Here is a 27161-nt window from a genome sequence, read left to right as displayed (position 1 = left end):
CCACTACTTAGGTGTTTGAAACCAAGTCTGTTGTTTCTGTATTTTCTGTTTGGAAATTGTAAGGGGATGAAGAAAAAGAAGAGAACCCAAGTGTTCAACTCAAAGTCTTGTGCACTTAGTGTTTAAAGATCAACTCCTGGGCTGGGCAGAAGGCTCAGTGGTTGCAAGCATGCACTGCTCTTCCAGAGGACCCAAATCTGATTCTTAGCACCAACATTGGGCTGTTCCCAACTGCTTGTGATTCCAGCTCCAGAGGGATCCAATGCTGCTCTGGTCTCCTTGGGTACTCATGGCACACAACCATACAATTAAAAGCAGGAAGAGTAAATCTAAAAGGTAAAGATCAGCTGTTACATTGCTGCTGTCTACAGCTCTCCTTCCTGCCTCTTTCAGCTGTAACTCTGAGAGCTTTTGATAGAGGTGTCCCAGGTAGTTTGTTTGTAAAACATTTAACTGCAGGTGCTGATAGAAAACTGGTTGGGTTACAGGACATGGTGACATAAGTCTTTAATCTGAGGACTAGGGAGACAGAGGCAAGTGGATTTCTGAGTTCAAGGCCAGTTTGGTCTACAGAGGGAGTTCCAGATAGCCAGGGCTACACAGAGAAACCCTGCCTTGAAAACAAAACAAAACAGAGAATGGATCGGCTGATGATAAAAGATCTGGGTGTGGTGATGCTGTTCTGGGAACCCTGCACTTGGCAAGTTAGAGGCAGGAGGATGAGAAGTTGATGGCCAGCCAACTCCATATTAAATCTGAGGTCAGCCTTGGCTACTTGAAACGCACTCTCAAAACAGCAATGAGAACAGTAACAAAAAGGATGGCGATTAGCAGAAGCAAAGAGCGGCAGTGTCCTTTGGAAGGTCAAAGGTGACTGTTGCACTGAGAACTATTCTTCTCGGCGGAAAGCAGGGAGCCTGACAGTCCCCCGTTGCAGGGCTGACTGACTCAGAAAAGGACAGCCAGACCCGGCTGGCAGCTCACAAAGAACTATTGTCCCTGTGTGTGCAACTGTGGCCAAAGTCCCGTGAAAGAAAGGAGGCTGAGCCCTCGTGGTGACATTTGTCATGGAGCACAGGACAGAGCGACGCTGTGTTTTCCTGCCTTTCTCTGTGTGGTTCATGCTGCACAGCACTGATGGCTTATCAAAGGTGAGACTTACACAGGTTTCTCTGAGTCCATCGTCACAGTATCCCTGTGCAGAGGCCAGGGTGGGTGGCTGTCACCATTCCATAACAACACCTGCCATACATAGAAACAATATTATTTGTATCGATATAGAGATATTTCAAATAAAAATGTTAAAATAGCAATGTGCCACACTTGAGACCTTCCTCCTTCCCCAGGCGTAAACCTGCAACTTTCCTGGACAAGAAAATTGTGTGTGCCCCACAGTGAGCTATTTGTCCTTTTAAAGAAAGATGGAGGTTAGGTCTGGAGAAATCCACATAAGAATTTCAAAAACAAAAACATTAACTTTCTTTACAGCCAAAACATGTCTGTTCCCTTCTGCAGGTCTCGTGACCTATTTATCGGCTTTCCCGGCTTTACTGTAAACCTCCAGTGGTCCTCAGATTCTGCCCTAAAAGAGAATGGAGGGGTCCCTTAGAGACCCTTCAACGCTGTAGCTTCAGAACTAAAAGCATGCATTTGGTTATGACTAAGGCCCTTGTGCACAACTCTCTTGAAAAACCCTTACTTGGATATGCACTGACCTTTCCCAAGGTGCCTCTCTTTCTGTTCACACCCATGCTGAAGCCAATTTAAAAATTCCTTCTTAAGGGTCTGGCGAGATGGCTCAGTGGTTAAGAGCACAGGCTGCCCTTCCTGAGGGCCTGGGTTTGATTCCCAACATTCACACGGCAGCTCACAACTGTAACTCCTGTCCCAAAGGATCCAAAGTTCTCTTCTGGTCCCCCACAGGTGTTGCACTCACAGACAAAGCACTCAAAGTTAAAACAAATAATTTTTTTTTATATATAAAATCTTAATGAACTCCAACTCTGCTTCATACTGGTCAAGAATCCTGGCTTTGCCTGAGCAGAGGTCTTGGAAAAACTCTCTGGCCTGTAGCTTCCTCTAAAGATACAGGGACTATATAGTCACTTTGAGGAAGACATTCAGAAAAATCCTTTACTTTCTTCTATTCAGTAGCCTGGTGTTGACTGACCATCCACTCTGTGTCTGGTAATGCCAAGAGGCGGTAGACCTAGGATGTATAAATAAATGCAAAGAACCCAGGAGTCAAGAATCACTAAGATAAGAATGACAAAGACACATTAAAAAAAAAATTCAAAAAGAATCTCGATGGAGCAGTGCATTGTCTTCCTGGAGAGTGGAGGACAGTGGGCCTGGAAACGGAGTTCACAGACACAGAGGTGGGCAGCATTTGCATGCAGGGAACAGCTTCTTTCACTGAACTAAAGTACAGTCTTTGCTACTTGAGCACCCGGCATGCTGCCTAAGGTGGAGCCAGTCAGCTCTGGGAGAGAGTTTTCAGAACCGGAGCCCTTGGGTCTGCTCTCTTATCAGCGTGTGCACCACACAGTAAGCTACTCAACCTTTCCAAAAAGGTTAGGGCTGGAGAAACTTGCTTAGCAATCATGAGGACTGCAATTCAGATCTTGTAATCTGTATATGAAGCTGGGCTTCCCACACACACACTTAAACCCAAGTTCAGGAGTGGGTGGAGAGAAGAGGGCTCTGGAACTTGCTGGCTTCCTGTCTGCCCGCCTGCCTAAAATAGCAGAAACCCTGTGTTCAGAGAGAGAGCCTGCCTCACGTTAATAGGTGAACAATGATAAATGACACCTGGCTTCTGAGTTCTCTCTCTCTTTCTCTCTCTCTCTCTCACACACACACACACACACACACACGCACATGCACACGCACACGCACACGCACACGCACATACACACACCTTAAAGGGGGTCTGGAGAGATAACTCAGATGTTAAGAGAACTGCTCTTTCAAAGGACTGGAGTTTGATTCTCAGCACCCACATCAGATGGCTCATAACCCTTCCTGCTGCATTGGATCTGACACCCTCTTCTGGCCTTTGCAGGCACTGCATTCATACATAATTTTAAGAAAGAAAGAAAGAAAGAGAGAGAGAGAGAGAGAGAGAGAGAGAGAGAGAGAAAGAAAGAAAGAAAGAAAGAAAGAAAGAAAGAAAGAAAGAAAGAAAGAAAGAAAGAAAGGTGAATGTCACCGAGGTCAACATCATTGCATCAATAGAGAAAGGTAATTCACATGAAGTGGCTAACACAGAACCAGGTGCAAGAAAATACTGTTAGACACCACTAGAGTGGTTCTATTCATGCCAGAAACGGCCAGGCCCTGGTCATTGAAAAGGAAACTCCACGTCCTGGTAGCAGACAGACACTCTAACAGAGCATTGTCATGGGCTGGTAGTATGGACATAGAAACACATTTAGAGATTCCATAGCATAAATTATCTTTATTCTTCACTCACTTATTCCTACAGAGGCCAGAGGAGGGAAGGCACCTTCCTGCAGCCTCAGGTCAGTAACGATCCAGTGTGGAGTAAGACGTCCTGCGTCTCATTTAGGTAAGAGGTTCCTTAGATTTAGCTCTCTAAAGGAAAGGGTTCTGTGTTCTTGCTCCTCTGGGCCCTTTGTCTCTGAATTTGGCTTTCTAGAAACTGTTCTGTGTGTCAGTGACTAGACAGCCTGGGAATGACCTCCTTGTCTGGCTCCTGGGCTCAACTCATCTCTCTATAGAACCAACTCTCTATAAAGCAACAGGGTACAGATGGAGACAGCTCTACAAAAAAGTGTTTCACGGCACCAGGAGATGGGACGAGACTATTCAAGAAGTGACCTGAGAGTAGAGACCCCAGCAGACCAGATGAGACTCATTGTCGTCAATACTGCCTCTGACAGAAAGCCATGCCAGGCCTGAGGCCTGCCAAGTAGAGGCCAGGAGGGTTATGGGTTACCCATTAACCCAGAAGCATTCATGCTCGAGATTCCATGGCCAGCAGACAGTGTCTACTCGTTTCATCTTTCCCCCTTCCTTCAAAGTGCTGCACTTTCAGACCCAAGTGTTTACCTATATCCAGCTCTGACTCCAGCACTCACCTGCATCCTGTGCTCACACACCAGTGCCCACAGACACCAAAGAACCACCTACTCTGATTCAAACACAGACTCATAAATTCATCAAACACACATGCACATACTGCCACACGCATATGTATACACACACACAAACACACACGTGCAAAATAAAATTACATTTTAGTTTTTAAAAGGTTTCCCTAGGGGAAGTGGGAGGAAGGGAGAGACAAAGGAGGGAAGTGAAAGAAAGAAAGAAAGAAAGAAAGAAAGAAAGAAAGAAAGAACGAGAAGAAAGAGGGAGGGATGCATACACCGCCTTATTTGTCTACCCCACGCCCTAGGTTGTGTGCGGTTTCTGTGGTGAGCACACTGTCATTTAGGAACACAGTCACCACGTATGAATTCCTACTGGTCCACCGGTTAGCAGTCACAGTCTGCCTTCTCTATCCAGCAAAAGAGCTGTGGGCTCCTGGCTAGCAAGATGCTAACCACTGCAGCCTCGGACTGAGGCTCACTCAAGGCCTACTTGACATCCCAGAGCTGAGGTTCAGTCAAGGGCCCACCCGGTGTCCCTTTGGAGAACAACTCTCAGAGTCAGAGCTGGACCAGTACCCCACCCCACACATACATCACACACACACACCACATACCACACACACACACAAACACATACATACACAAACACACACCACACACTCACATACACACATCACACACACACAATACACACACCACACACTCACACCACACACACACACATCACACACACATACACAAACATACACCACACACTCACACACACACACCACACACACATCACACACACACAATACACACACACCACACACTCACACCACACACTCACACCACACACACATCACACACACACACCACACACACATCACATACACACACACACATACACCACACACACACACATCACATGCACACAATACACACACACACCACACACCACACACACCACACACACACATACACACACACATCACACACACACACCACACACTCACACCACACACTCACACACACACCACACACTCACACCACACACTCACACACACACCACACACACACATCACACACATACACACACACACCACACACATCACACACACACACAATACACACACACACATACACATACACACACACACACACACACACACACTTGCATCACCCAGATGACTGCTTCTGAGTCAGAGCTTTATTTCCCATCCTCTTCCTTCCCAGTCAGAGGAAAGAGAGTCTACTTCTAACACAGGAGATGAGTGGTCTCCCTACAGGTACATCAACTACTGGATGAACTACATGAAGCTGGATATGAAGCTGCCATCTCTGAAGGTTAAAGGAGTGGTCCGCTGTCGGCCATTTCATCTGGTTCAAACGAGTTTACCTTACAGCAGCAGAGATCAGGTTTTCCCAGTTGGTGTCCTCCAGACTACACTAGGAGCCAAATATTCACAGCAGCTCAACCAAGCAGTGCTAGCAAAACACTCCTGGCTGTTTTCAGGGTTTCAAGGGCATGAACATTAGTTCTTCTTACCAAGCAGAGAAAAACCTACTCTAGAGCACAATTTCCATTCTCCAGCTGAAACCTGCCTTGACCCATCATTCCCTGGGATTGAGAAACAAGACCCAGGCAGGATCAGGCAGAGACGCCCAAGGACGAATCCTGGAGCCTGTGTGCCCCAGGGATTCTACAGGAGGCCAGGATAGGAAGGGACAGTTGAAAAAGAAACAGGGGGTCTCCTCCCCTAAAAAAAATTACAAAAGAAAAATGTCAGAAATTTTTTTCATAAGAACCCTCAGTGTAGATTCTTGATAAAGACTTGCCTTTAGGAAACTGTAATCGACCTACATGCACAGCAATGTCGTCCACGTTAGCCAGATGTGAACTGACATCTGAGCAAAGCTACGTTCTGAACATACCATACAACATTATTTAGTCTTAAATGGTAAGGAAACTCAGACACGGGCTCCAACTCGGAAAAAGCCCTGAAGACATTACGCTAAGTGAAACAGATCGGTCACAAGAAGGCAAACACTGTGTGCTTCTCTTTATCTGAGTTATCAAAGTTGTGAAATCACAAAGATGGAACAAAATGTACAGGGACCGGGGACAGGAGGGAATCATGAGTGTAGAATTTCACTTTCATACCATTGAGAGTCCTGGGGGTTGGTCACACAGCACTGCAGTTATGCTCAACGCTGCTGAATTCCACCCTCTGGAATGCTAAAGATGATCAATTTTTATGGCATATGTTTTGTGTGTGTGTGTGTGTGTGTGTCTATCTGTGTCTGTGTGCATAGTGTGTGTGTGTGGATGTGTAGTGTGTGTGTTTGTGTGTGTGGTGTGTGTTTGTGTGTGTGGTGTGTGTGTGTGTGTGTGTATACATAATGTGTGTTCAGGTATGTGCACCTGTGCATGTACTCAGAGGCCACAGTAAGACCTATGTTCTGCACTATCATTCACCATCTTATTCCCTTGAGACAAGGTGACTCACTGAGCCTGCCATTCCCAGGGAGTCCAGTGAGCCCCTCTTTCTGCTATTTATCAGCCAGTGCACAGGTTACAAGCATGTACGACCACACCCAGTTTTCTTCATGGTTTCTAGGGATTGTATGGGTCTGAACTCAGATCCTCACGCTTGCACACCAAGCACTCTTTACTACTGAGCCACCCCCAGCCCCTGTGTATGATGTGTATGTTGCTACAATTTAATATTCACCTTATTTCTAAAGACTGCATTTTCTTGTTAATTACGAACCTTTGCGGTGGTACAAGTAGTGAGTGCCGGCATCTTTGGAAGCTGTGGGGGATGGGTTCTCCTGGAGTTGGAGTTACAGGCAGTTGTGAGCTGCCTGACATGGATGGTTTTTGGGAACTAAACCTGAGTCCTCTGAAAGACCAGCATGCACTGCTAACCATGGGGCATCTCTCCAGCCCCATGACATTTTATCTTTTTTTCTTAATTGAGATTGAGTCTTGTGTAACTGAGGGTGGCCTTGACCTTCTAACCCTCCTGCCTCTACCTCCCTCGTGCTGATGTTAGAGGTACATCACCATATGCATTTTATGTGTCACAGGGATAGAACCTAGGGCCTCATGCGTGCTAAGCAAACACTCAAACAACTGAGCTAGGTCCCCTGCCTCTCAGTGATCTTTCAAAACATAATCGTGACTTGTTGCTATTCGCTGTCCAGGACACGGATAGCTCTGTTCCTCAGACCAGCTTATCCTACAGATATGGGACAGTTTGAGCCCCTGGCCTCACAGCATGGTGCAGCTTTGATAGGAACGCGTGGAATCTCCTCCTGCAGGTCACAGGCATGTGAGTCCTTGGTACCTGCATTGGATAACCTCGGATCGGGTGTGAATCACAGTTCAGGCAGGGAAGTGTACCCATCCTCCTTAAGCCCAGCCACAGAAGTGAATGAACACACACACAGCACAGGCAGCAGACAAAAGCAAGACATCCTGTGTCTCTCGGCTGTCTGTGGGTCTGATGTTTGCTCAGGCTGAGTGGAAGGATCATCCAGGCGGGCAATAAGTTACAGACACTATATGGCCTTACAAAAGCACCAAGCCCTGGTCCCTGGAAGCAATGAGTGCTAGCTTTCAAGTCAAAAGAGGATTTTCACCTATGCTCCAGTGGAAGGTCCTGGGATGGAGAGATGATGTTAGGCTATCTGGCTAGGTCTAGAAATATCCACAAAGGTTAAAAGGAGGCAGAAGAAGGCTGATGAGAGGTGTTGTGGATTGCTGCCCTCCAGGTATAACAACTGTCTATCTTCATGAGAGCTGCTGAGACTGTTGATGTTCACTCAAAAAGAACAGAAGGGGTAGAGAGGGTCACTGCACCTTTGTCTACAATTCTGGCCACACTCCCTCCTATACCTACCTTCCAGTTGGCTGTATATTATTTTGTTCTAATTGCATGTGACTTAATGACCCTGGAAGGGCTATAGTATGCAAACTGTGTAAGGCTAACTGAAGGGATGATTCCATTGCTGCAGCCAAGCTGGAATGTGTCTTTGTAGCTGCTTTGGGGTCACCTACATTCCTATAACTCCTCACCCACACCCTGAAGAAAAGCCCAATAGGCTTGCTGGCTCCCTAAGTTGGACTTTCGTTGACTGTTACTGGTGCCCTGAAACGAGGGGGTGTCTGCTTGTTTCTAGCTCTCTGGGGAAGGAGTTCTGCAACACAAGGTTGTGGGGAAGATAAAGATGTCGCATAGTTGGTGGGGGTGGGGAAATGTAGCTTTAGAACACGTTAGGGAAGACGAGGAGCCAGACTCTCTCCTTGGAGCCTCTGAGGGTAGTGCTTGGAGCCTGCTGATGGGTTGACTTCACCCCCAATAAACCTATCCTCGGTCTTCAAACCAGCACAACCCCAAGAGGGGAAGTGCATGTTGCTTTAACTCATCAGGAAATTTGTTCTAGCAATCAGAGGAAACGAAGACATCCAGAGAGAGGCTGACTGGCCCCTGCCCTCCCTCACCTCAGCAGGTTTCAGAGCCAGTCTGGGCTCCCAGGAATCTTGGGTGCGTCCAAGATTCTCTGCCGGGGACCAGTGCTGGAGGGGTTGTATGGTGTCAGTGAAAGTGAATACAGTGGCATTCAAGCAGGTGGCCCCAAATAGCTGGAGTCATCTTTATTTTTACAACCACAATCCTGCTCGCCCGAGCAATGCCATCATTGGTTATTTCATTTCAAGAAGTCGTAACATCGGGATTATTGTAAAAGTCCCCAGTAGTTTCCCTTCCTCCTTCTCTTTCCCACCGGGTTAATCACCCCCAATCCTATTTTATACTACAAAGCACGATTTCAACAAGCCAAAAGTAAATGTCCAGCCAGGCATGTTCTGTGAACATGAGCGCATGCTCAGCTGGCAGCAAATGAAGTTATACGGCTGTGCAAGATGAAAGACACATTAACCATGTGTGGGCGTACGTCCACTCGTCAAATAGGAACCCTCTGTCATAATACTTTGTAAGTTGCAGACAGAGACATGTTCATTGTACCAAGCAACCTTTCCTGATAGGCACCTGTCAACTTTTGAAACCATCCTTCCGAAAACCATCGTTTTAAGTCTCAATCGATCTGACACAGCTTCCACATTTAAGTCTCTGTTGGCCAAACATAGTTTCCTCAGAATAGTTATGCAAGCAGGATTGCTCTCCACAACTGCCACAGACTTACTCAGTGTGACTGTAGCTGTTTCTCTAGGGACATAATTATGTGTCCCCCAAATACCCAGGACTGATGGTCACATCTGGAGGATCGATAGAGGGGGAGGGAGGCGAGGAGGGTTTTACTCCTTGAAAGAGTTTTCAGAAAAGCATGGAATCATCCCCAGGGCTTCCAGCCTGCATGATACGGGCCTTGCCCATGACCAACAAAGTGAAACTAAGTATTGCTGTGAGTATAAAGAGCATAGCAGAAGCAGGGAAAGCTTGTAGCACAAGTTATCTAGGTAATAAACATAGAAACCACCAATATTATCACAGATCCTTGTCAAGTGGGAAGGGGTCTCCATAGGCCTTGCCACAGTAGAGTCCCATCAGTGAATCTGTTTCTCTGCAGATACTGCATGGCCACCGCCAACTCTCTCAAAGCTAGGAGCACAGACGCCTGGAAGACAAAACATGGGACATTCCGTGGCGGGGGAAAGGGACATCAGCGAGTCTCTGGCTCCTCGAGAACTGGAACATATGAAATAGGAATCCCGAGGAGCTCCCCACAGGGCGTAGCCACCCAAGTAGAGTCATGTTCAGGAGTCATGTTCAGGAGCAAAGGAGGGCTCAGGAGCAAGGAAAGACATCAGTGTCCCAACGGTGGCAAAGCCCACACAGAGAGAGGAACCTGGAGCTTAGGAATGAATCAGTGCTCCAAGCCTGTAGAAAGGGCAAAGTCTCTGCTTAGAAGGTGCACGGTGGATCGACCCCAGATGACTCTCCATGTACGCTTCCTGCTGCTGCTGAGAGCCCTCTCTGTGATAGTCCTCCACCCTAGCCCAGTGCTCACGCCAGTCTGGTTCCCATGCTAGCTCTGTGCCCACCCCAGCGCCATCATAGCTGCCAATTTGAGCACCCACCATGTGTGTCGTGTCCCATGGGCGGAGTTCTGAGTAACTCTGTTGCGTCCCTTCTTTGATCTTTGAGACTCTTTTTTTTTTTTTTTTTCAACCCAACACACACAAGATTTATGCACCGTGTAGCAAAGTCAGCAAGGTGGAGGAACAGACAGGAGACAAGATAAACTGAGCCATGTGTCTGAGTCCCCTACCCGGATGCGGACAGACACAACCTCCCAGAGCTCAGATGGTCATCTTTGCTCGCACTTTGGTGTAGAGTTCACAGTGCTGCCTAGGCATTTTCTGCTCTCCAAGGAATCAGGCAGCTTGGTGAGATGTTATGCATCAGTTACATTTTAGCACCAAGTTTAAACCATTCACTTACAATCCCATCAAATCTGGCCTGCAGAACCAAGTAACTGCTTTAACATTCCAAAACAACTGCACTGTACATTCGGTATCCACTTTACTCTCAATTCTGCAACCACTGCTTGGTAAATAAAGATGGGACAGAGGGGGAAAAAAAAGAAAGAAAGAAAGAAAAAGAAAAAGGAAAAAAGCCCAAACAAAACTTTGAGACATGGTCTCATCATAGCCCACACTGGAGCTTAAGCCTAGGCTGGCTTCAAACCCCACAGCCATCTCCCTGCCTCAGTTTCCCAAGTACTGGGATTTTAAACATGAATTGTCATGAACTAGAAAAATTCTTTTAAATATATGAGTCTTTAAAATCTGCTGCCACTTTTTAGTAAAAGTAGGACAAATTATATACATAAATATATTCTATTTAAAATTATAAATTACTAAGAATATAGAAGTCTTTAAAATTTGGTGCCACCTTTATGTAGAAAGTCAAATCTTTTAAAATACAGAAAGTTGTTAGGATTTAAAGAGAAAGAACTCTTGAATCCTTTTAGGACAACTACAGTTTCATACTATCTGAACAAAGTGTCAGACCTCAAAAAGGTGAACATAGGCTTAGAGAATGGGGCTTCATATTAACAGTATTCAGCTGTCAGGGACTACAGATAAGACTATCCTGAGCATAAAAATAGAAGTATTCTAAACCTGCATGAACAAAACAAAATGACCCAAAAGTACATAAAGCCATATGCGGTCACAGGACAAAGGGAGCCATGTCCTGGTAAGGTGTAGACGAACACAGCACGCTGACACGGAAGCTCCTGAGACAGAGGCTCCCTACATTACTCAGGGTCGTGGGCTGGAGTGAGGCTCCCGCCTCGTCTTCCTGAGCATCTGGAATTACAAGTACACCCCCCCCCCCGTGGAGATGCAGACTTAAACTACAGTTGCTCACTGGGTGTCTATAAAACAACACTGTGCTGGCGCAGTCAGTCAGACTGTAAGCCACAGGTCCCTCACCTGCTACCTGCCAGGTGACACCACCATGAGCCAACGGGCAGCGTGGGACCCACTCCACCTCACACTCTTCGAGGTCGCAGGTTGGTTTTGTTACCTTCCAGGCAGCGGTCCAAGTGCTCGTTAATCTGTGACTCTACCACCACGCCCTGACACACTGGACAGCTGACCAGCCGCCGTTGACTGCTCGAGCTCTGAGGAGCGCTAGCGGCTGTGGGCTGTGAGCTACTCTGAAGGTCAGCACCACTTTGTGCTTGTTCCTTGATATTATCCAAAGCAGTCCTGTCCTCCAACCTGGGCCGCTTGTTCAGGAATTGGTCTTCAGACCCACTCTCCTCTTGGGATATGGTTGCGGATGTTCCAGCTGCAGATGTCACGGTTGCTGACGCTGGTGCCGTGACTTTGGAGGCATTTCTCAGGGATGCCCTGGAAAGGTGGGACCTTTCTCTGAGAGCCAGCTGAGGCAGGATGCTTGGTGCCATCCCCAGTGGTCCCATTCTTTACTGGGGATCCATTCACATTTCTGAAAGCCTTTTGGTTGGCAACAGAGACTCTGGGGAAATAGGTGCTCAGGACACTTTGGTGACTAGCAGTGGGAAGAGGGGTGACAAGATGAGGTTTCTTTGGGAGACCGTTCTGTTCACATTTCACCTCAGCATTGGAATTGAGCCTCAGGCCACTCACTGAATGGTCTTGGCTTGAGAGACCTTTGGCTTCATTAACCGTGTATGAGGTGTTCAGCTTCCCAGCTGAAGGGCAAGTGCTTGCGTCTCCAAGAACATACCCTTTTCCACTGAATGGGATGAGCAGCTGGGCCTCCCCTCGGCACAGCTTGTCTTTATTCTCCACTGCCGATGCTGACTGCTTGTCTGCTTTTGTCTCCCCTCTGCCTTTCTTCGCATAGTTCTCTGGCTCCTTGATTTTTATGTAAGTGCCTCCACAAGTTTTCTGGTGGTCAGCCCACCAGTAGTCAAGAACAGAAGGGGCCCTGTTGGTGGCACACTTCACATAGCCGTAGTAGGGCTGTCTGTGCTGGCAGGGTCCATTGCAGCGCCACCAGTGCCGGCGATACTCATCCACCTCATCGTGGAAAGTGTGGTAGACCGTTATGTTGGCTCCTGTCAGTTGGTTGATTCGATGCATATGTTTACAGAACTCTGGGCCGTGTCCTTCCCGGTCTTTATCATTATTAGTGACAAATAAGTAGGCATGTATCATTTCATGCAAAAGAGTCTGTCGAAATGGTGGATTCCAGAAAGACAGAGACCAAAGCCTCGTAATTGGAGTCACGTGATACAGATCCCTCCCTCCTGCCCAGGAGGGAACAAGTGTGGCCCAAACTGAGTTGATGGGTTCCCGTTGCACAGATCCTCCCTTGGTGGCCAGAAGAGGGCGCTGGATTCCTCTGGCGCTGGAGTTAGAGGAGAGGAGCTGCCCGAAAGGGACTGGGAACCAAATTCTGGTCCTTTGGGAAACCAGCACGTGCTCCTACTGCTAAGCCATCTCTCGATCTTTGAGACTCTTTACCTCACAGATTTCATCCTTTTTTCCTTCCTGGACCATCTCTAGGCTGCCTGAAAGGCTTTTTAAGGAGCAGGATAGATTAATACATAATGGCTAGTTGGATTTGCCCCACTACTAGCTAACTGGGTAAGCTTGGTGCTCAGTTAATAGGGCCCTATGCTTCTCTCCGGGATGCTGCCACCTTTCCTGCCTAGATTTTGTCTCAGGAACCAGATCTATGCTGTGGAGATAAGGGAATGAAGTGAGTCCACGGGCTGTCCAAAAAGAATCCAGAAAGAAAGAATCCTGACATAGACCCCAGTGTGGATAGCTCTGGTGTAATGTTAAGGTCTAGAATTCTGTGTCTGAGTCCAGTTCCTTTTCCTGGGAGCCAGGGAAAGGGCAGTCTTTGGTGGATTATGAGAAACCAGCTGCTCTTGAATACAGGATTAAAAGCTGTAACCATAACATCCACAAGGAAGCTAGAACTAAGTATGAAGGTCATCAGATTGGGGCAAAGCCAACGAAAACCTTCGGATGAATGAGGCTAAGTTGCTAATCTTTCCATGGGTAATAAGGGGGAAGGGGCCTGCATTGGCACAAGAGCCTACTCATGGCTGCTACTGTGGGAGGCATAAAGCAATAAAAAGTAGCCCCACATTTCCAACTCCCTCCATTGCTTTTGGGTTCCAGAGGCTTCAAAAGGCCTAGCCCATTAGCCACTGAGGTTACATAGATTTTTACCCTCCCGTGAGTCCTGCAGATATGTTTTCTCTGAGGCTGCACAACTCCCCTTAGCTTTGGCCAAACTCTGTGTGACCCTGAGCTTAACCTTTTGCAGGTGACTCTCTCACAGGGTGGAAATATTTGCTGTTAATAATGACAATGGCTTCCATTTATCACACAAAGGCTCCACTGCCAGGTTTAATGCTGCGAATTCAACCTGTGTTTTCATCTAAGTCTTTCAACACCTCTGTGACATAGACTCTATTATATACTTTTAAATCTGATCAGGAAGCTGAGCCTCAGATGTATAAAGCTGTTTATCTGAGGCCTCATGGCTAATACTCCAGAACTCAGGATTTGAGCTGAGATGTCCGACTCCAGTCTCAGTGTCTCAGCTAACCCTTGGTCAGAGTTCTTGGAGGGGAACGTATGGGCAGATTGGTTGGCAAAGGATTGCCAAGTGTGTTTAAGAACGTATATGAAAGATTCTTGATGTTAGGGAAAAATTAATGTTAAAAGTTTGATATATATTCCTGATAAAATTAAATCAGTGAGATGAAAAGACAATGCACAAAAAATGAAAATACTAACGAGAGAAAAAGTTTATCAACCTAGTAAGAAAACAAATACAGCCTAGTGCGTGTGAGGGAGAATGAGAAAAGAGCAGTCTGTAAGCTGAAAGCAGCCCTGGGGTGTAATGGAATCTGTGCCCCGATCTTGGACTTGGGGACTGTGAAAAACAAATGTCCATGGTTTATAAGCCCGAAGTCTATTATAGTTTGTTAATGTAGCCCAAATAAACTAAGATTTTTAAAATTATCTACAAGGAAGATGAAAACCTTGTGGAATATAGAAATGTAATCATTGTGTGAATGTACACAGAAAGAAAATTACAACTGTGCACTGCTGTATGCTCATCAGATTGTAGAAGATAAAGTGGCGACAGGGACAGTCTAGGGCGTAGTTGATTTAATGCACTCCTAATTTGTTGTTATTGTGTTCCTGGGATGATTTGCACTCAACATGTGTTAAGCTTAGCAAGGTATCTGATCAAAAAGAAAAAGTAATAAACATTTTCATGCTAATTGCCAAGGCAAGGTCAATTACAGGTTGTCCGGGCCGCTGGGGATTTCGGAGACGTCGCACAACTCTGGGGTTGTGCGCGTGGGTCCCCCGCGGTTGGCGTAGCCTGGGCCGTGGGGTGGCGCGCGAGTGAGGACCACAACTCCCAGGCGCCCGCGCGCCACCTCACCGGGCCACGTGACTCGCGTGGCCAGGGCGCGGTAGCAGCCGCAATCCCAGTCGAGTCCCAAGTAGAGTCCTGAGTAGAGTCCCAGGCTGAGTCTCGAGCAGCGAGCGGACAGACGCGACCGGGGAGGCCGGCTAGTGTGCTCACCATGCCGGTGAGTCTGCGCTGTGCAGCGGAGGGGACGAAGGTGGACGGGCTGGGCGGTACCCCGGAGATCCTTGCAGCTCTCGACCCCGGGGTGGAGTGGGGGGAGGGATGTGTCAGCACCGCTGTCACAGCGGAGTAGGGCTGGGGAGCGCGGCAGGGAGAGCTAGCTGTGGCTCTGGAAGTTTGTCCCTCTCTGTTAGGTAGGAGTCAGTCACTACAGCCAGGCCAGCCCCAGCTGGGACGCTGCAGGTGGGTTGGAGAGCAAGGACAGCTGTCCCCCGTCCCTTCCCAGGCTCTAGCCAGATTTAGGGCATTCCGGACAGGTTTCCTCCAAGAGTGGGCCGGCAGGGTTCAGTCCCTGAGTACACACCCCCGGCTCGGCCTGTCCTGGGCAGGTTCCTGGGACTGTTTCTTTAACATGGACCCAGTTACTCCCCCACCTCCCAATCTTTCCTATGAATCCGAAAGTAGGGCTTTCAACAGATGTGTTTTCCTGGTGAGGTTCCTCTTAGAGAATGACAGCTTGCAAGACTCTGCTCTCTGAGGAAATCCTCTGTTTCTTCATGTCACAAAGGTGTCTGAATGTACGACAGGAAGTCTAGCCAGGCTGTTTGTTGGAGAGGCGTCCCACCTCCTGCAGATCCATTAGTACAGGAAATGGATGGGAAGCCCTTAACAAAGGTCTCCAGGCAGTCAGCAGCACCACACAGGCCTCCATCCTTTTCTGGTGTCTGGTTAAAAACGAAGGCACTTTTCTTTAAATTTAACCACAAATAAAAGGAAAGCAAAAAACAAAAAACAAAACAAAACAAAACAAAAAATCCCAAAAAACCAAGTCTTGAGAATGGTTCTCTTCTTGGCCACTGTCCCTCCTCTGTGAGGTGCCGCCCTAAGCCTCGATAAACTGCCAGAGAGGCAGATTTATCTCCAGTGGGAACTTGATTGGGTTCTGCCCTTGCATACCTCACCGCAGGACCTGCCAGCTGAAAGCTGCTGTCCCTTTTCCTAAGTCTGGGTGTGCTGATTTCAAATCCTTTTCTTTAACCAAAATACAGAAGTGAGGAAGGGGGGGGGGCAGTAGTTTTGAACTCAGTAGGAAGTGGAATCTTCCTTATGGGAGAGGACACCCTGCAGTTTGTCCTGACAGCTGCCTCTTGTTCCTGCTTCCCAACTGTCCCAGCCAGCTGCCTCTCCTCCCACAGGTGGATTTGTTCCCAGGACATCACTGGGCTTCCCTGCTCCTCCCTGCTTCTGTCCCCTCCTGTCCCCTTCTGTTTCCGTCTCCCTTGCTAAGCGGTTCAGATGCTCCCAGCCTTCTCTCCTTGGTCTCAGCCTGCACATTTCTAGCATAAGAAAGGAGAGATTGCTTGAGAGAGGTGTCTATAGATTTTCCTGTGGATGCAAAGGGTGTTGGCTTTTTTGTTTTTGTTTTGTTTTGTTTCTCCTGAGGTAGTTGGCCTGGGCCCAAGGATGATAGAATAAAATGAGTTGTGGAAACTCCCAGTTGACCAGATGAGCTACCAAAGACATTCCATTCATGCACGCCAACTGCTTTACCAGCCAGACTGGGTGAAGGCATGCTGAGCACAACCTCCACCTGGCAGAGACAGTGTGGGAGGTCTCTCCTGCAGGCCGATGAAGGCACCTGTGGTATACATGGAGTTATGCCTGTTTGCTTCACCGTATTCTTTTGTGAGCATTTCCCCCAGGCCATTAAGTATTCGTGTGGAATTCTAACGAGGTGCCTCCGGATGGTGGAACTCAAAATTATTTTCCTATTTGGTACTATTTTAGCTATTTATATCTGCCAAGTGCTGCTTTCATATTAGGAAGATAAAGTACTCACTCACTAGTCATCATGATTCTGAAGTGACTACTCATGTCTCCAGATTGAGGCTGTTACGTAATTTACAGGGCCAGTACCTACCTGTACCTAGTAGACAGGGGACGGGGTGATTCAGACCAGACCACTTCTCTAGGCACACCCCTACAGACACCTGCCCCAGAAATACCCAGAATGCTTATGGAACATGCTACAATTTGAAGCTAGAATGTCAGCTGGAAAGTTGTAGGACTCTAAGTGCATGGGCCTGCAATGAATAGAAAAGCTCACCTGGCAATAGCGAAGGTGGGATGGGAGCTAAACATGGTGCAAGCCTGAGCAGGGCCTCGGGAGACAGAGGGCTGAGTGGTGGTGCTATTCAGTCAGATTTCTGCAGATCTAGGGTCTTCAGGCGGTTTAGCTCTAGTGTAGGCACAGCAGTGTTGCTGATGCAAGTCAGAACTAAAAGGCCTATGTGCCAAGTACGACAGCCATCCCAACATTCCAGTTCCACAGGGGTCAAGCCTAAACATGGGGAATAGAACACACACAGATGAGACATTCCTCTCTACTCACAAGTAGAGACATAGTTTTTTTTTTTTTTTTTGGGGGGGGGAGTGTTTTTGTGTTTTTTGTTTTTTGGGTTTTTGTTGTTTTTTTTTTGGTCTTCTCTTGTTTGTCATTGTGCCTCAGTGTCAGAGTGAAATTCACAATGGGAGCCTCTCTGCATCAAGTTCACAGGGATCTGAGAAAGTAAAGCCAGATCAAGGGGACGTCTTCCTGGGGGTCAGTCTTCATTTTACAGGTGGGGAGACTGAGCTCCATTAGGAGCTTGCTGTGTGGCTCTTCCTATGAGAAGAGGAAGGCAGAGACAGGCTGCACAGATTCAGAATCTCTCTGTGTTCTGTCCAAACTGTACCACGCAGAGTGAGCATCAGAACCCTTTCCTCAAATGGGTCATCTTAAGATCGTTTGGCTCTTCTCCTGGGTTCTGATTGACAGGTCTAAGTAGGCCCAGGCACATGTATTTTTAGTAAAGCCCTGGGGTCTTAAGGGAACGTGATGTCCTTCACTAAGCTGCTTGGGCAGCGTGGAGCTTGTTGGCAGTCTCTGCACTCAGTGGCTCACCTGTAATTCGCTCTGTGTACGTAGAACCAGGCCTGTGCACACCTGTGTTCCGCTCCAGCATCTTTCTTCCTAACCTCTTTCCACCCGCTTTGCATCCTGTTTTTCAGCTGTAGCCTTGACCACTGGCTTTCCTTCCCTGTCCTTGGATACCACAGTCCTGTTTGCTTCATTTCTTTATCCTTTGAGAGCCCCAAGCATCACTGTGGCGAGTGCATGGGGATCTTTCCACCTGTGGTTTCCTCCTATCACAGCTTCTCCCAGCATGGCCTTGTCTCTTCTATTTTCACATCTTCTGGAAATATTAAAGCTAACAGTCAGGGACTCAATTGGCTGAGTGCTTGCTTAGCATACACACAGCCATAGATCTGATCCCCAGTACCACAGAAACTAAGTGTGCATTTTTCTGACCCCAGCACTCGGACGCCATCCTCTGAGGGTCAGAAGTTCAGAATTGTTCTCAAGTCAAGGCCATCCTGGGCTACACAAGACCTTGACTAAAACACAACAAAACAGACCGGATAAATGGCTCAGCAGTTAATGCTATGCAGAGGACTAGTTCCCAGAACCTATGCCATCCTGGGGCAGCTCACAACTTGGCTGTAACTCTGGCTCCCAGAGGATGTGGCATCCTCTTCTGGCCTCAGTGGGCACTGCACTCACAAACAAAACGCACACAGAGACACACACTTATACACATAATTAAAATAAAAATATTTTTGTCAGATTAGGTAGTGCATTCCCTTAATCACAGCACTTAGGAGGCAGAAGCAGGTGGATCTGGTCTACATAGCAAGTTCCAATACATATTAAGATTCTCCTCTCTCCCTCCCCCTCCCCCTTCCCCTCCCCCTCCCTCTCCCTCTCCCCCTCCCTCTCTGAATAAACAGGTAGATAGGTATGGATATAGGTATCTTTAACGACAAATAAGCAGGCCCATGGATTCTCAATACAAATTAGTGTCTGTTTACTTATGGCAAATGAAGGTCGGGTTTGAAGACCTGGGTTCTATTCCTGATGCTGCCACCACCTCATTGTGGCCTTGGGCTTCCTTAGAGGTTGTGTTGAGAGCACAGACTCTGAAGCCAGTCTGCCTGAGCAAAACACCTGCTGGACAGCACATCCACAGATAAAAGATTAACACTCTCCCAAGTTAAATACTGTCCGACGAGAAAACGGAGCGGGAAGCAGGCAAGGGAGAAGGTGCTAGGCTAGCCTTCTAGCAGGAAAGAGAGCTGTTAAGCTGTATTTTGCCCAGGTCCAGGTGCTCTCGGATTTACTTGATTACAGAGTTCATCTCTCAGAGAGTGTCTTAAGAGCCTGTGGTTTTCATGGAATTTGAGAGATATTCCTCTAGCTTTGACAGGCATGGAAAAGAGAGCCCACTGGCTGTCCCCTCATGTGAATGGCTGCACTCTGTCTTCTCACAGCGTCCCTGGGATGGGGCGCAGGCTCCCGAAAGTCCTCGATTGACAGATCTGGTTTGCTCTACTATCCTTTTATGGTTTTGAGATGATAACTCACTTTACTCCAGGTTGACCTGTGTCTCAGTCACTGTTCTGTTGCTGTGAAGAGACATCAATGACCAAGGCAAATCTTACAGAAGAAAGCACTTAATTCAGGTTTCAGAGTTAGTCATTCATCGTCATGGCAGGGAGCTCGGCACCAGAGCGGTAGCTAAGAGCTGCAGCCTGATCCATTGGCACAGAGACACACACAGACAGACACACACACACAGAGGCCTGGTGTGGGCTTTTGAAACCTCAAAGCCCATTGACACACTTCCTCCAACAAGGCCATACTTCCTAGTCCTTCTCGAGTCATGCCGCTCCCTGGTGACTAAACAATCAAATATGTGAGCCTACAGGGGCCATTCTTACTTAAACCCCCACATTCTGGAACTCACTATGGAACCAAGTGGTCTTGAACTCACAATAGTGCAGCTGCCTCAGCCTTCCCAGAGCTGGGATTGGAGCTGTGAAATCCCATGCCCACTGACATCCTACTAGTCTTTATTATCTCCTTTGCTCCTACATCTTGAGAAGGGGAGAGAAGGAAAAGGTAGATGTGTATGATTTGTGATATGTGGCTGTCACCTACAAACAAGCTTGTGTCTCTCACTCCCAAGTGGCCAGGATGCCCAATGGCAGTTTCTAGACAAGGTTGCAGCTAACCTAATCCATCTGTCCATCTGCTTGCCCATGGAAATATGCCTCAGTGTAAAATCCCATAACCTTTCTGAGAACCAATCCTCTCTCCCCAAGTCCTCTCCCCTGGAACACTCATTGAGAGCTACAGGGTCTTTTATGAAGCCCACCCAGGGCAAATCCCTTTCCCTTTGGGGCTTCTTTTTCCTATCCAAAGATGAGATGGAGTTGAGGGAGTGAGGGAGTGTGAGTTGGATTGAATCGGTGTGTTTCATTATTATTATTATTATTATTTTAGTGGAATTAGAGGTTGAACCTTGAACATAGGGCCTCACATATTCAAGGCAAGTGTTTCACCCTCTTCCCCACCTTCTCAATGCTGGCCACAGACTAGGGTCAGCAAAGAGTCTAGTGAATGAGTGGATGTGTGGTGTACAGATGGGAGACATCTGCCCTTAGCCCTGCACGACACTCTAACACATCTGTCCAGGTTCACAAGGACAAAGAGGGCTCCCTGCTCACTCCTGGAGTGTGTTCCAGAACTGAGCAAAAGGCTTGGCCTGGGGCTTCCTACTGAGTTTGGAGAACCAGAGGGGATATCTCCTTATGACCCAAGGATACTGTGTCATCCGGAGTCTGGTTGGCGTCTTGAGAGTAGGCACTCCCCATCTTTACTTCCCCATATAGCAGGGCTCAGTTACAGGTGTTACTGACACACTTGGGCAAGCCCCTCCTCTTCCATATGGCCTCTAATGGCCTTTCTAGCCTGGGAGCCCTGTAGCTCCAGAAGGTCTCTGAAGGTGGCTGCTAGAGAACACTGGGAATTGGGACCTCTGTGTCCAAGCATCCTGTGATGGATATTCTCATCTCTTTTAGATGCATTTCATCTTCTCAGATGAGGCCGTGCTACTCTTTGATTTCTGGAGGGTCCACAGCCCTACAGGTAAGAATTGGGAAGGTCAGACTTAAAAGTTTGCAAGTCTATCATGCCAGGCAGCAGAGAACCTGTGTTCTCTTTATTTTCTGTGGACAAGCAAGGCATGGTGAGCTAGAAGTTCGCATTTATCATTCTAAAGCAGGCTAGAAATTGGTCAGATGCCTGTCATGGCAGATGGGCCCTTCTGTTCAGTAGATGGCCATTGTCCAGCTGTTATGCCCCGATTCATCGGGAAAACCCAGAAGGGCTCAGGAACTGCACAGTCTGCTGCAATTTGCATAAGAGTCCTTTATTACAAGTCTTGACTCCGATAGCAACCCCACCCCCCCACAGCATAGGTCCAGAGTGTGACCCCAAGCTCAGATGTCTTAACACTTAATATACAGCATAGTTAGAATTTCCTTGAATGCTTAGGGTGAAGGGGAAGGAAGGCGGGGGAGGAAAGGCAGGGGAGGTAAGTCATAACTCACACATGATACCATTTGGTAGGGTGGAATTGTGAGGATCAGAGGGGGATTAAAGATTGTCTTTTGTGGGGCTATCAGGAACTAGTTTTATGGCCAGCCATAACTGTCTGTGACCTCTGATTACCTCTTTTCTATGATTTAAGCGTGGGACCCTAATTTTCTTTCTCTAAGGATAGGCACCAGCTGCACCTATTTATCTGGGAGAGTGCTGGCCTTGGCGTCACTGAAGCTGAGGAGTTTTGTCATTTGTCTCACTCAGGCTGGCACCCACGGCTCCTTGAGTCCTCTCGGAGCAGCCAGGGAGGTGGAAAGAACTCCCCAGCTTGCTGCAAGGCAGGAGGGGGGCAGGGGTGGGGGAAAGCAGAGCTACAGAGGGAAAATGCAGAGGCAGGCCAGGGAAGCAAGCCTCACTGCTCTTGCTGTGAAAGAGCCTAGGGGGAAGGGGACTTCTGCAGGAGAGTGCAGAAACAAGCTGCCTGTGTACCTCACAGTCTCCCCCGCAGACTAAGGAGTGGAGTAGAACACTTTTGTTAGTATCTCCCCAAGATCCTGTGGGTTGACCATGCTAACTAAGTGGTCTGCACTCAGGGCCTCGTGCAGTGGAGCCAGACAGTGGCTGGTTACAGTCTTCTTGAGAGTGTATTGGTTGTGAACTACAGCCTCACCTGGGTCTCTCCTGTGAGCCTCACAATGGTGCCCTCTGTAGCCTAGGCTTCCTCATAGCAGAATGGCTAGCTTCTAAGAGCAGGTATCCTAAGAGAACATGGGTGAAACGCATGAGACTTTAAATACTTACCCTAGGGGTTAGGGAGATGGCTCAGGCGATAAAGAGCTTGCTGAGACAGCATGTATATCTAAATTTGATTCCCAGAACCCATATGAAAGGTGAGCATAACAGTCCATAATCCTAGCATTGAAGTTAGAGGTAGGAGGATTCCTGGGGCTTCCAGACATCTCTTTAGCTTCAATGAGAGAGCCGGTATCAAAAACAAGGCAGAGAGCAATAGAAGAGGGCACCTAGTGTTGACCCCAGCCTCTACACATGTTTTTTAACGAAGTCTCAATAATTCAAGTTTGCCAGTGGAGACTTGGGAGCCAGATGCTGGGGTGAAAGCCTGCTAACTCAGAGAGGCAGAGAAGGCACTCAGCTGATCTTCCTCTAGAGCTGTCATCCCAGAAGGAAACTCCTCCATGCCCTCTCAAAGTGATGTCCCTCCCTCAAACTTTCCTCCCCTCCATCCTCCTGCCTTCCTTTTACTCTCTGTGGTTTGTTCCTGTGTTCACTCTCTATCGAATGGCTGAGTGTTCCACCTCTTGACCTTGGTTGACTTTATTTAATCCTGTTTACAATAAACAGAAAGCTCTTGGATTAAAGGTGTGTGCTAGAGCTGAGCCATACCACAAGTAGAAACAGGTTTTTGCAGTAAATAACACAATCTTGAGGGTCACAGTTTACTCACTCACATACATGCACACATGAACAAATACACATATATACATATTGTGTGTACATATACACACAAAAGTAAAACCTACAGTTGGAAGTTACATAGCATTTTTCTAGCCTTATTGACTGACCCTTTGACTCTCTAGGCTAAAGGGAAGGAACATGGCTCCCACCCTGGGATGGAATGAGGGTATGGGTGGGATATATGGGGATGAACCTATAAGATGATGAAGGTCTCAGCCTAATGAAGGTGAGGAAGAAGAGGCAGGTGACTGGAGTGGATTCAGAGGGATAGAAAATTGGGCTCTCTTGCCTCCTGGACTAGGCCCCTGGAAAGTGTCCAGAGAAGCAGTGTTTGCCAGGCTAGCTCTACAACTTGACCTTCTTGTTCTAGGGCACTGCGGACCAAACCTTGGACCTCACTTGTGTTAGGCAAGCACTGTTTCCAGGCCTTTTAACATTTTGAGATATAGTCTCACTACGTTGTTTAGAATGGCCTAGAACCCACTCTCCAGTCCAAGGCAGCCCTGAACTTATAGTCTGCCTCAGCTATCAGAGGACCTAGAATTACGTACATGCTGTGTCCATCATCCAGCTTGCTTCTTTATTTATATGCACTTGCACATATATGCATGTGTACTTATGTGTGGAAGTGGATTTGCTTATGTGTGCATGTCAGAGGACAACCTTGGCTATCATTTATCATATGACATCTTTGTTGGTTTTGAGATACGGTTTTTAACTGACTTGACTCCAGAAGCTAGGTTGGGCTAGCCAGCAAGCCCATGAATCTGGTTATGTTTGCTCCCCCAGTGCTGGGAATTCAAGCTTGTGCCTATGCTTGGCAGTGGCTGCTGCTTCTCCTCCTCCTCTTCCCCCTTTCCTTCCTCCTCCTCTTTCCTTGTTCCTTCTCCTCTTCCTTCTCTTCTTCCTTCTTCCCTTTTTCATCTTCCTTCCTTCTTCCTCTTTCCTCCTCCTTATTCTCAGAAATCTGCCTCCCAAGCGCTGGTATTAAATGCACACGCCACCACACCTGACCAGCTTATTTATTTTGAATTAGCAAAAATTGTCCATTGTAAATGGTGCTTTGTGATGTTTCAGTACATGTACAGGTTGTGTGCATTCAGGGCAGGGCTAGCCCATCAGTCTCTTCGCACTCTTATCATTTATTCATAAGGAGAACATGTAAAAGCCTTTCCTAGCTTTTTTGAAACGTGTCACATTGTCATCTGTAGTCACCAGACAGGGTGAGCACTCCAAAACACTTTTCAACTTGGCCTCTTCACAGGCATGGCTCTCTCAGTGCTGGTAGTCTTGCTCCTGGCTGTACTGTATGAGGGCATCAAGGTTGGCAAAGCCAAATTGCTCCACAAGACTCTGGAGAGCCTGCCTGCCACCAACAGCCAGCAGCTCATCTTGGGACCAGACCAGGATTCTACAGGCTCCAGATCAACTTCAGACAATAGGACCCGCCTCAGGTACAAACCCTAGGTGGAAGGAAAGCCAGAGCATTCACCCTCATCATGAGAGGTGGTTGGGTTCACCCAGAGAACTTTAACTCTATGCACAAAAAGATAATTTGGGCTCCAGGAAGTATTTAGTAAGATGACCTAGATCCTGGGTCTGCAGGGTCTGAGCCAAAGCTATCAGTCAGTCCCTGGGAGGATCCTAAGGATTTCTGCAGGGAACTTCACACCTGTACTGCAGACCTCTCTCAAACAGTAAGCATGGGCTCTTGACCCTTCCATAGATCTTGCCAGGCTCTCAAACCTAGATCTGCAGGTGTACTAAAGCAAGAACTGCCATCAGCCTGGTATCCCAGTTGGTGGGAGAGGGAGGCATCCTTTCTGTGCTCTGGTCCCACTCTGATCAGGCCACCACCTACAGGCTCCAGTCTGCCCTCTCTGCAGCCTCACGTATGTTTAACAAGCCTGCCTGCTACATCACCAGCAACCTTACCTAGACGCCTCACGCCCTCATAACCTCCCTGTGAGGGGTTCTTTCAGAAACCAGCACTCAAAAAGGTTCAGAGACTTGTGGTAGGCCAGACTTAACATCAGAAGCATCAAAGTCCCTGTCCTTTTCATTGCTACCCCACTTCCTAAGTTCAATTCAGGGGAGAGACACTGCCTTCTCAATGACTTCCTCTTATCCCTTATCAGACAGAACTGACTACATAAACCATAATGGTTTTTCCCCATTTGCCTAGGATAGCAGGAAGCATAGAGTGAAATGTGGCAGAGATGTCTCTTTGGAGAGACATCTCTGCTAGATGTTACGCTGTGACTTGGACCTTCTCTCCCTAGTAAAACACATTGCTTATTCCCATTCATCTAATTTGTTTCTCTTTTATGTCTAGGTGGTTTTGGTGTTACTTTGGCCAGTCCCTAGTCCATGTCATTCAGGTGGTAATTGGCTACTTTGTGATGCTGGCTGTCATGTCCTACAACACCTGGATTTTCCTCGGTGTGGTCCTGGGCTCGGCTGTGGGCTACTACCTAGCCTACCCACTTCTCAACATGACTTAGTGGGCCAGAGATGTGCAGTGCGGAGGGCTGGAGAGAGCTGGGGCCTCTGTTCCAGACACTGTACTTCAGCTGCTTTTCCTTATGGTGGCCACTGCTCACCTCTTTCCCAGTTCCTGGAGACTTTGAGATGAAACCAGCAAATGGTCCCTGGAGCTTAGAAGCCATTGAAGCTACCTCCCTCCCCAGCCTCTCTAGGGCCCAGGCTCCTGTGGTGCCTTAAGCAAGTAGCTGTGACCAAAGGAAACATGGAGAGACCAGAAGCTGGAGGTAGGGTGGCCAGCCTGTGACACAGATCTCTGACTGCAAATTAAAGTTTTCCAAAGAGCTTCAGTGGTCAAGGCCATGGAACCTGGATACTCTCTTCTGCTTTGTGCCTTAATGTCAGGGTCATCTCGTCTTTAGGGGACAGACCACGCCAGCTCCTTGTTCTCACCTTTTTGCCTTGGAACACATGAGGATTGTCATTGACAAAACAAGCTTTTCATTTTCAACTCCTGGTTGGCAGTTTTGCACATTCATACAAAACAAAATTTCTAATGAACTCATTGTATTCAGGATGGATGGCAGTGTCTGTTGGGACTTGTCTCCCCTTCTCGAGGGAAGACTGATGCTGATTAAAGGCAGAGAGCCAGAACTGTTACTGAGGCTGTGGGCTTGTCCTGTGTACAGATGAGCTCTTCCTGTCTGACAGCACTGCCTGCAGCAGGTTAGTGGTCAGAGCCTTGCCTGAGCCTCTTGTGTGCACCACAGAGGACAGCATCTGATAACAGCGCTGACTGCCCCTTATATTTTCTTACTGCTAACTCCTAATGATCTGGTAGGAAATGTGAGTCAGTCACTTTAGTACTGACTCAGCAGGGGTGTGCTGGGGCTGGGTACTGACTGAGGGTGCAATAGCAGTCAAACCAAAGCTAGGCCATTGTAAGAGTTTGGTGGACTCTAGATATTTGAGCCTTTTCACTTTACACAGAAAAGTTAAGACAGGAATGGGGACATATACCTGTAATCCTCAGTATATGGGAGGCTGAGGCAGGAGATTGCGACTTTGAGGCCAGCCTGAGCTACACAGAGAGTTGCAGGCCAGCCTGAGATACACAGTAAAACACACACACACACACACACACACACGACAATCACTGCTACATACTTTATAATGTCTGTGTTCAAGTACCTCATGGGCCCATTGAAAAGATGGTTTTAAGAAGTTTGGGGAATTAAAAACAAATACACTTTAATAAATTTCTATTTTTGAACAGTCTGTGTTTGTTGTTCCGTTTCTTCTCTTTCCATTAGTACACATTACCAATGCAGGCACTGGTGGACACTCTGTAAGACCAAGGACTAAGGCTGCCTGTGATAAAGACACCTCTGTGTGCAGGGAAACTGAGGCTGGAAATATGCCTGTGGGTAGATTAGTCATGATAGGTTCATGTATCAAGTTACTGCTTGGAACAAGTGCCTGCTGTAAGAAGAATAACTGTCATGCAGACTATAAACACCC

General features: G+C 47.6%; 1 protein-coding gene and 1 pseudogene across 2 annotated transcripts; one reads left to right on the top strand and one right to left on the bottom strand.

Annotated features, from left to right (window-relative positions):
* Window positions 1-349: 349 nt before the first annotated feature.
* On the bottom strand, window positions 350-15190 carry LOC110293332 (DNA-dependent metalloprotease SPRTN pseudogene; annotated as a pseudogene). The gene is made up of 3 exons (XR_015047461.1): window positions 15044-15190; window positions 11660-13050; window positions 350-1242 (listed from the first exon to the last, which is right to left on the bottom strand). The product of XR_015047461.1 is annotated as a DNA-dependent metalloprotease SPRTN pseudogene (transcript).
* Window positions 15049-26918, top strand: Slc31a2 (solute carrier family 31 member 2). The gene is made up of 4 exons (XM_021159211.1): window positions 15049-15194; window positions 21158-21224; window positions 24421-24610; window positions 25492-26918. Exons 1-4 carry the CDS (start codon window positions 15189-15191, stop codon window positions 25658-25660), a joined length of 432 nt encoding a protein of 143 aa, XP_021014870.1. The 5' UTR covers window positions 15049-15188; the 3' UTR covers window positions 25661-26918.
* The last annotated feature ends 243 nt before the right edge of the window (window positions 26919-27161 follow it).

The sequence above is a fragment of the Mus caroli genome, unplaced genomic scaffold, assembly GCF_978045245.1.
Source record: "Mus caroli unplaced genomic scaffold, Mus_caroli_1 scaffold_6, whole genome shotgun sequence".
In the NCBI taxonomy this organism is placed as follows: domain Eukaryota; kingdom Metazoa; phylum Chordata; class Mammalia; order Rodentia; family Muridae; genus Mus; species Mus caroli.
The sequence above is the reverse complement of the archived record's forward strand: the minus strand, read 5'-3'. Positions and strand labels throughout refer to the sequence as shown.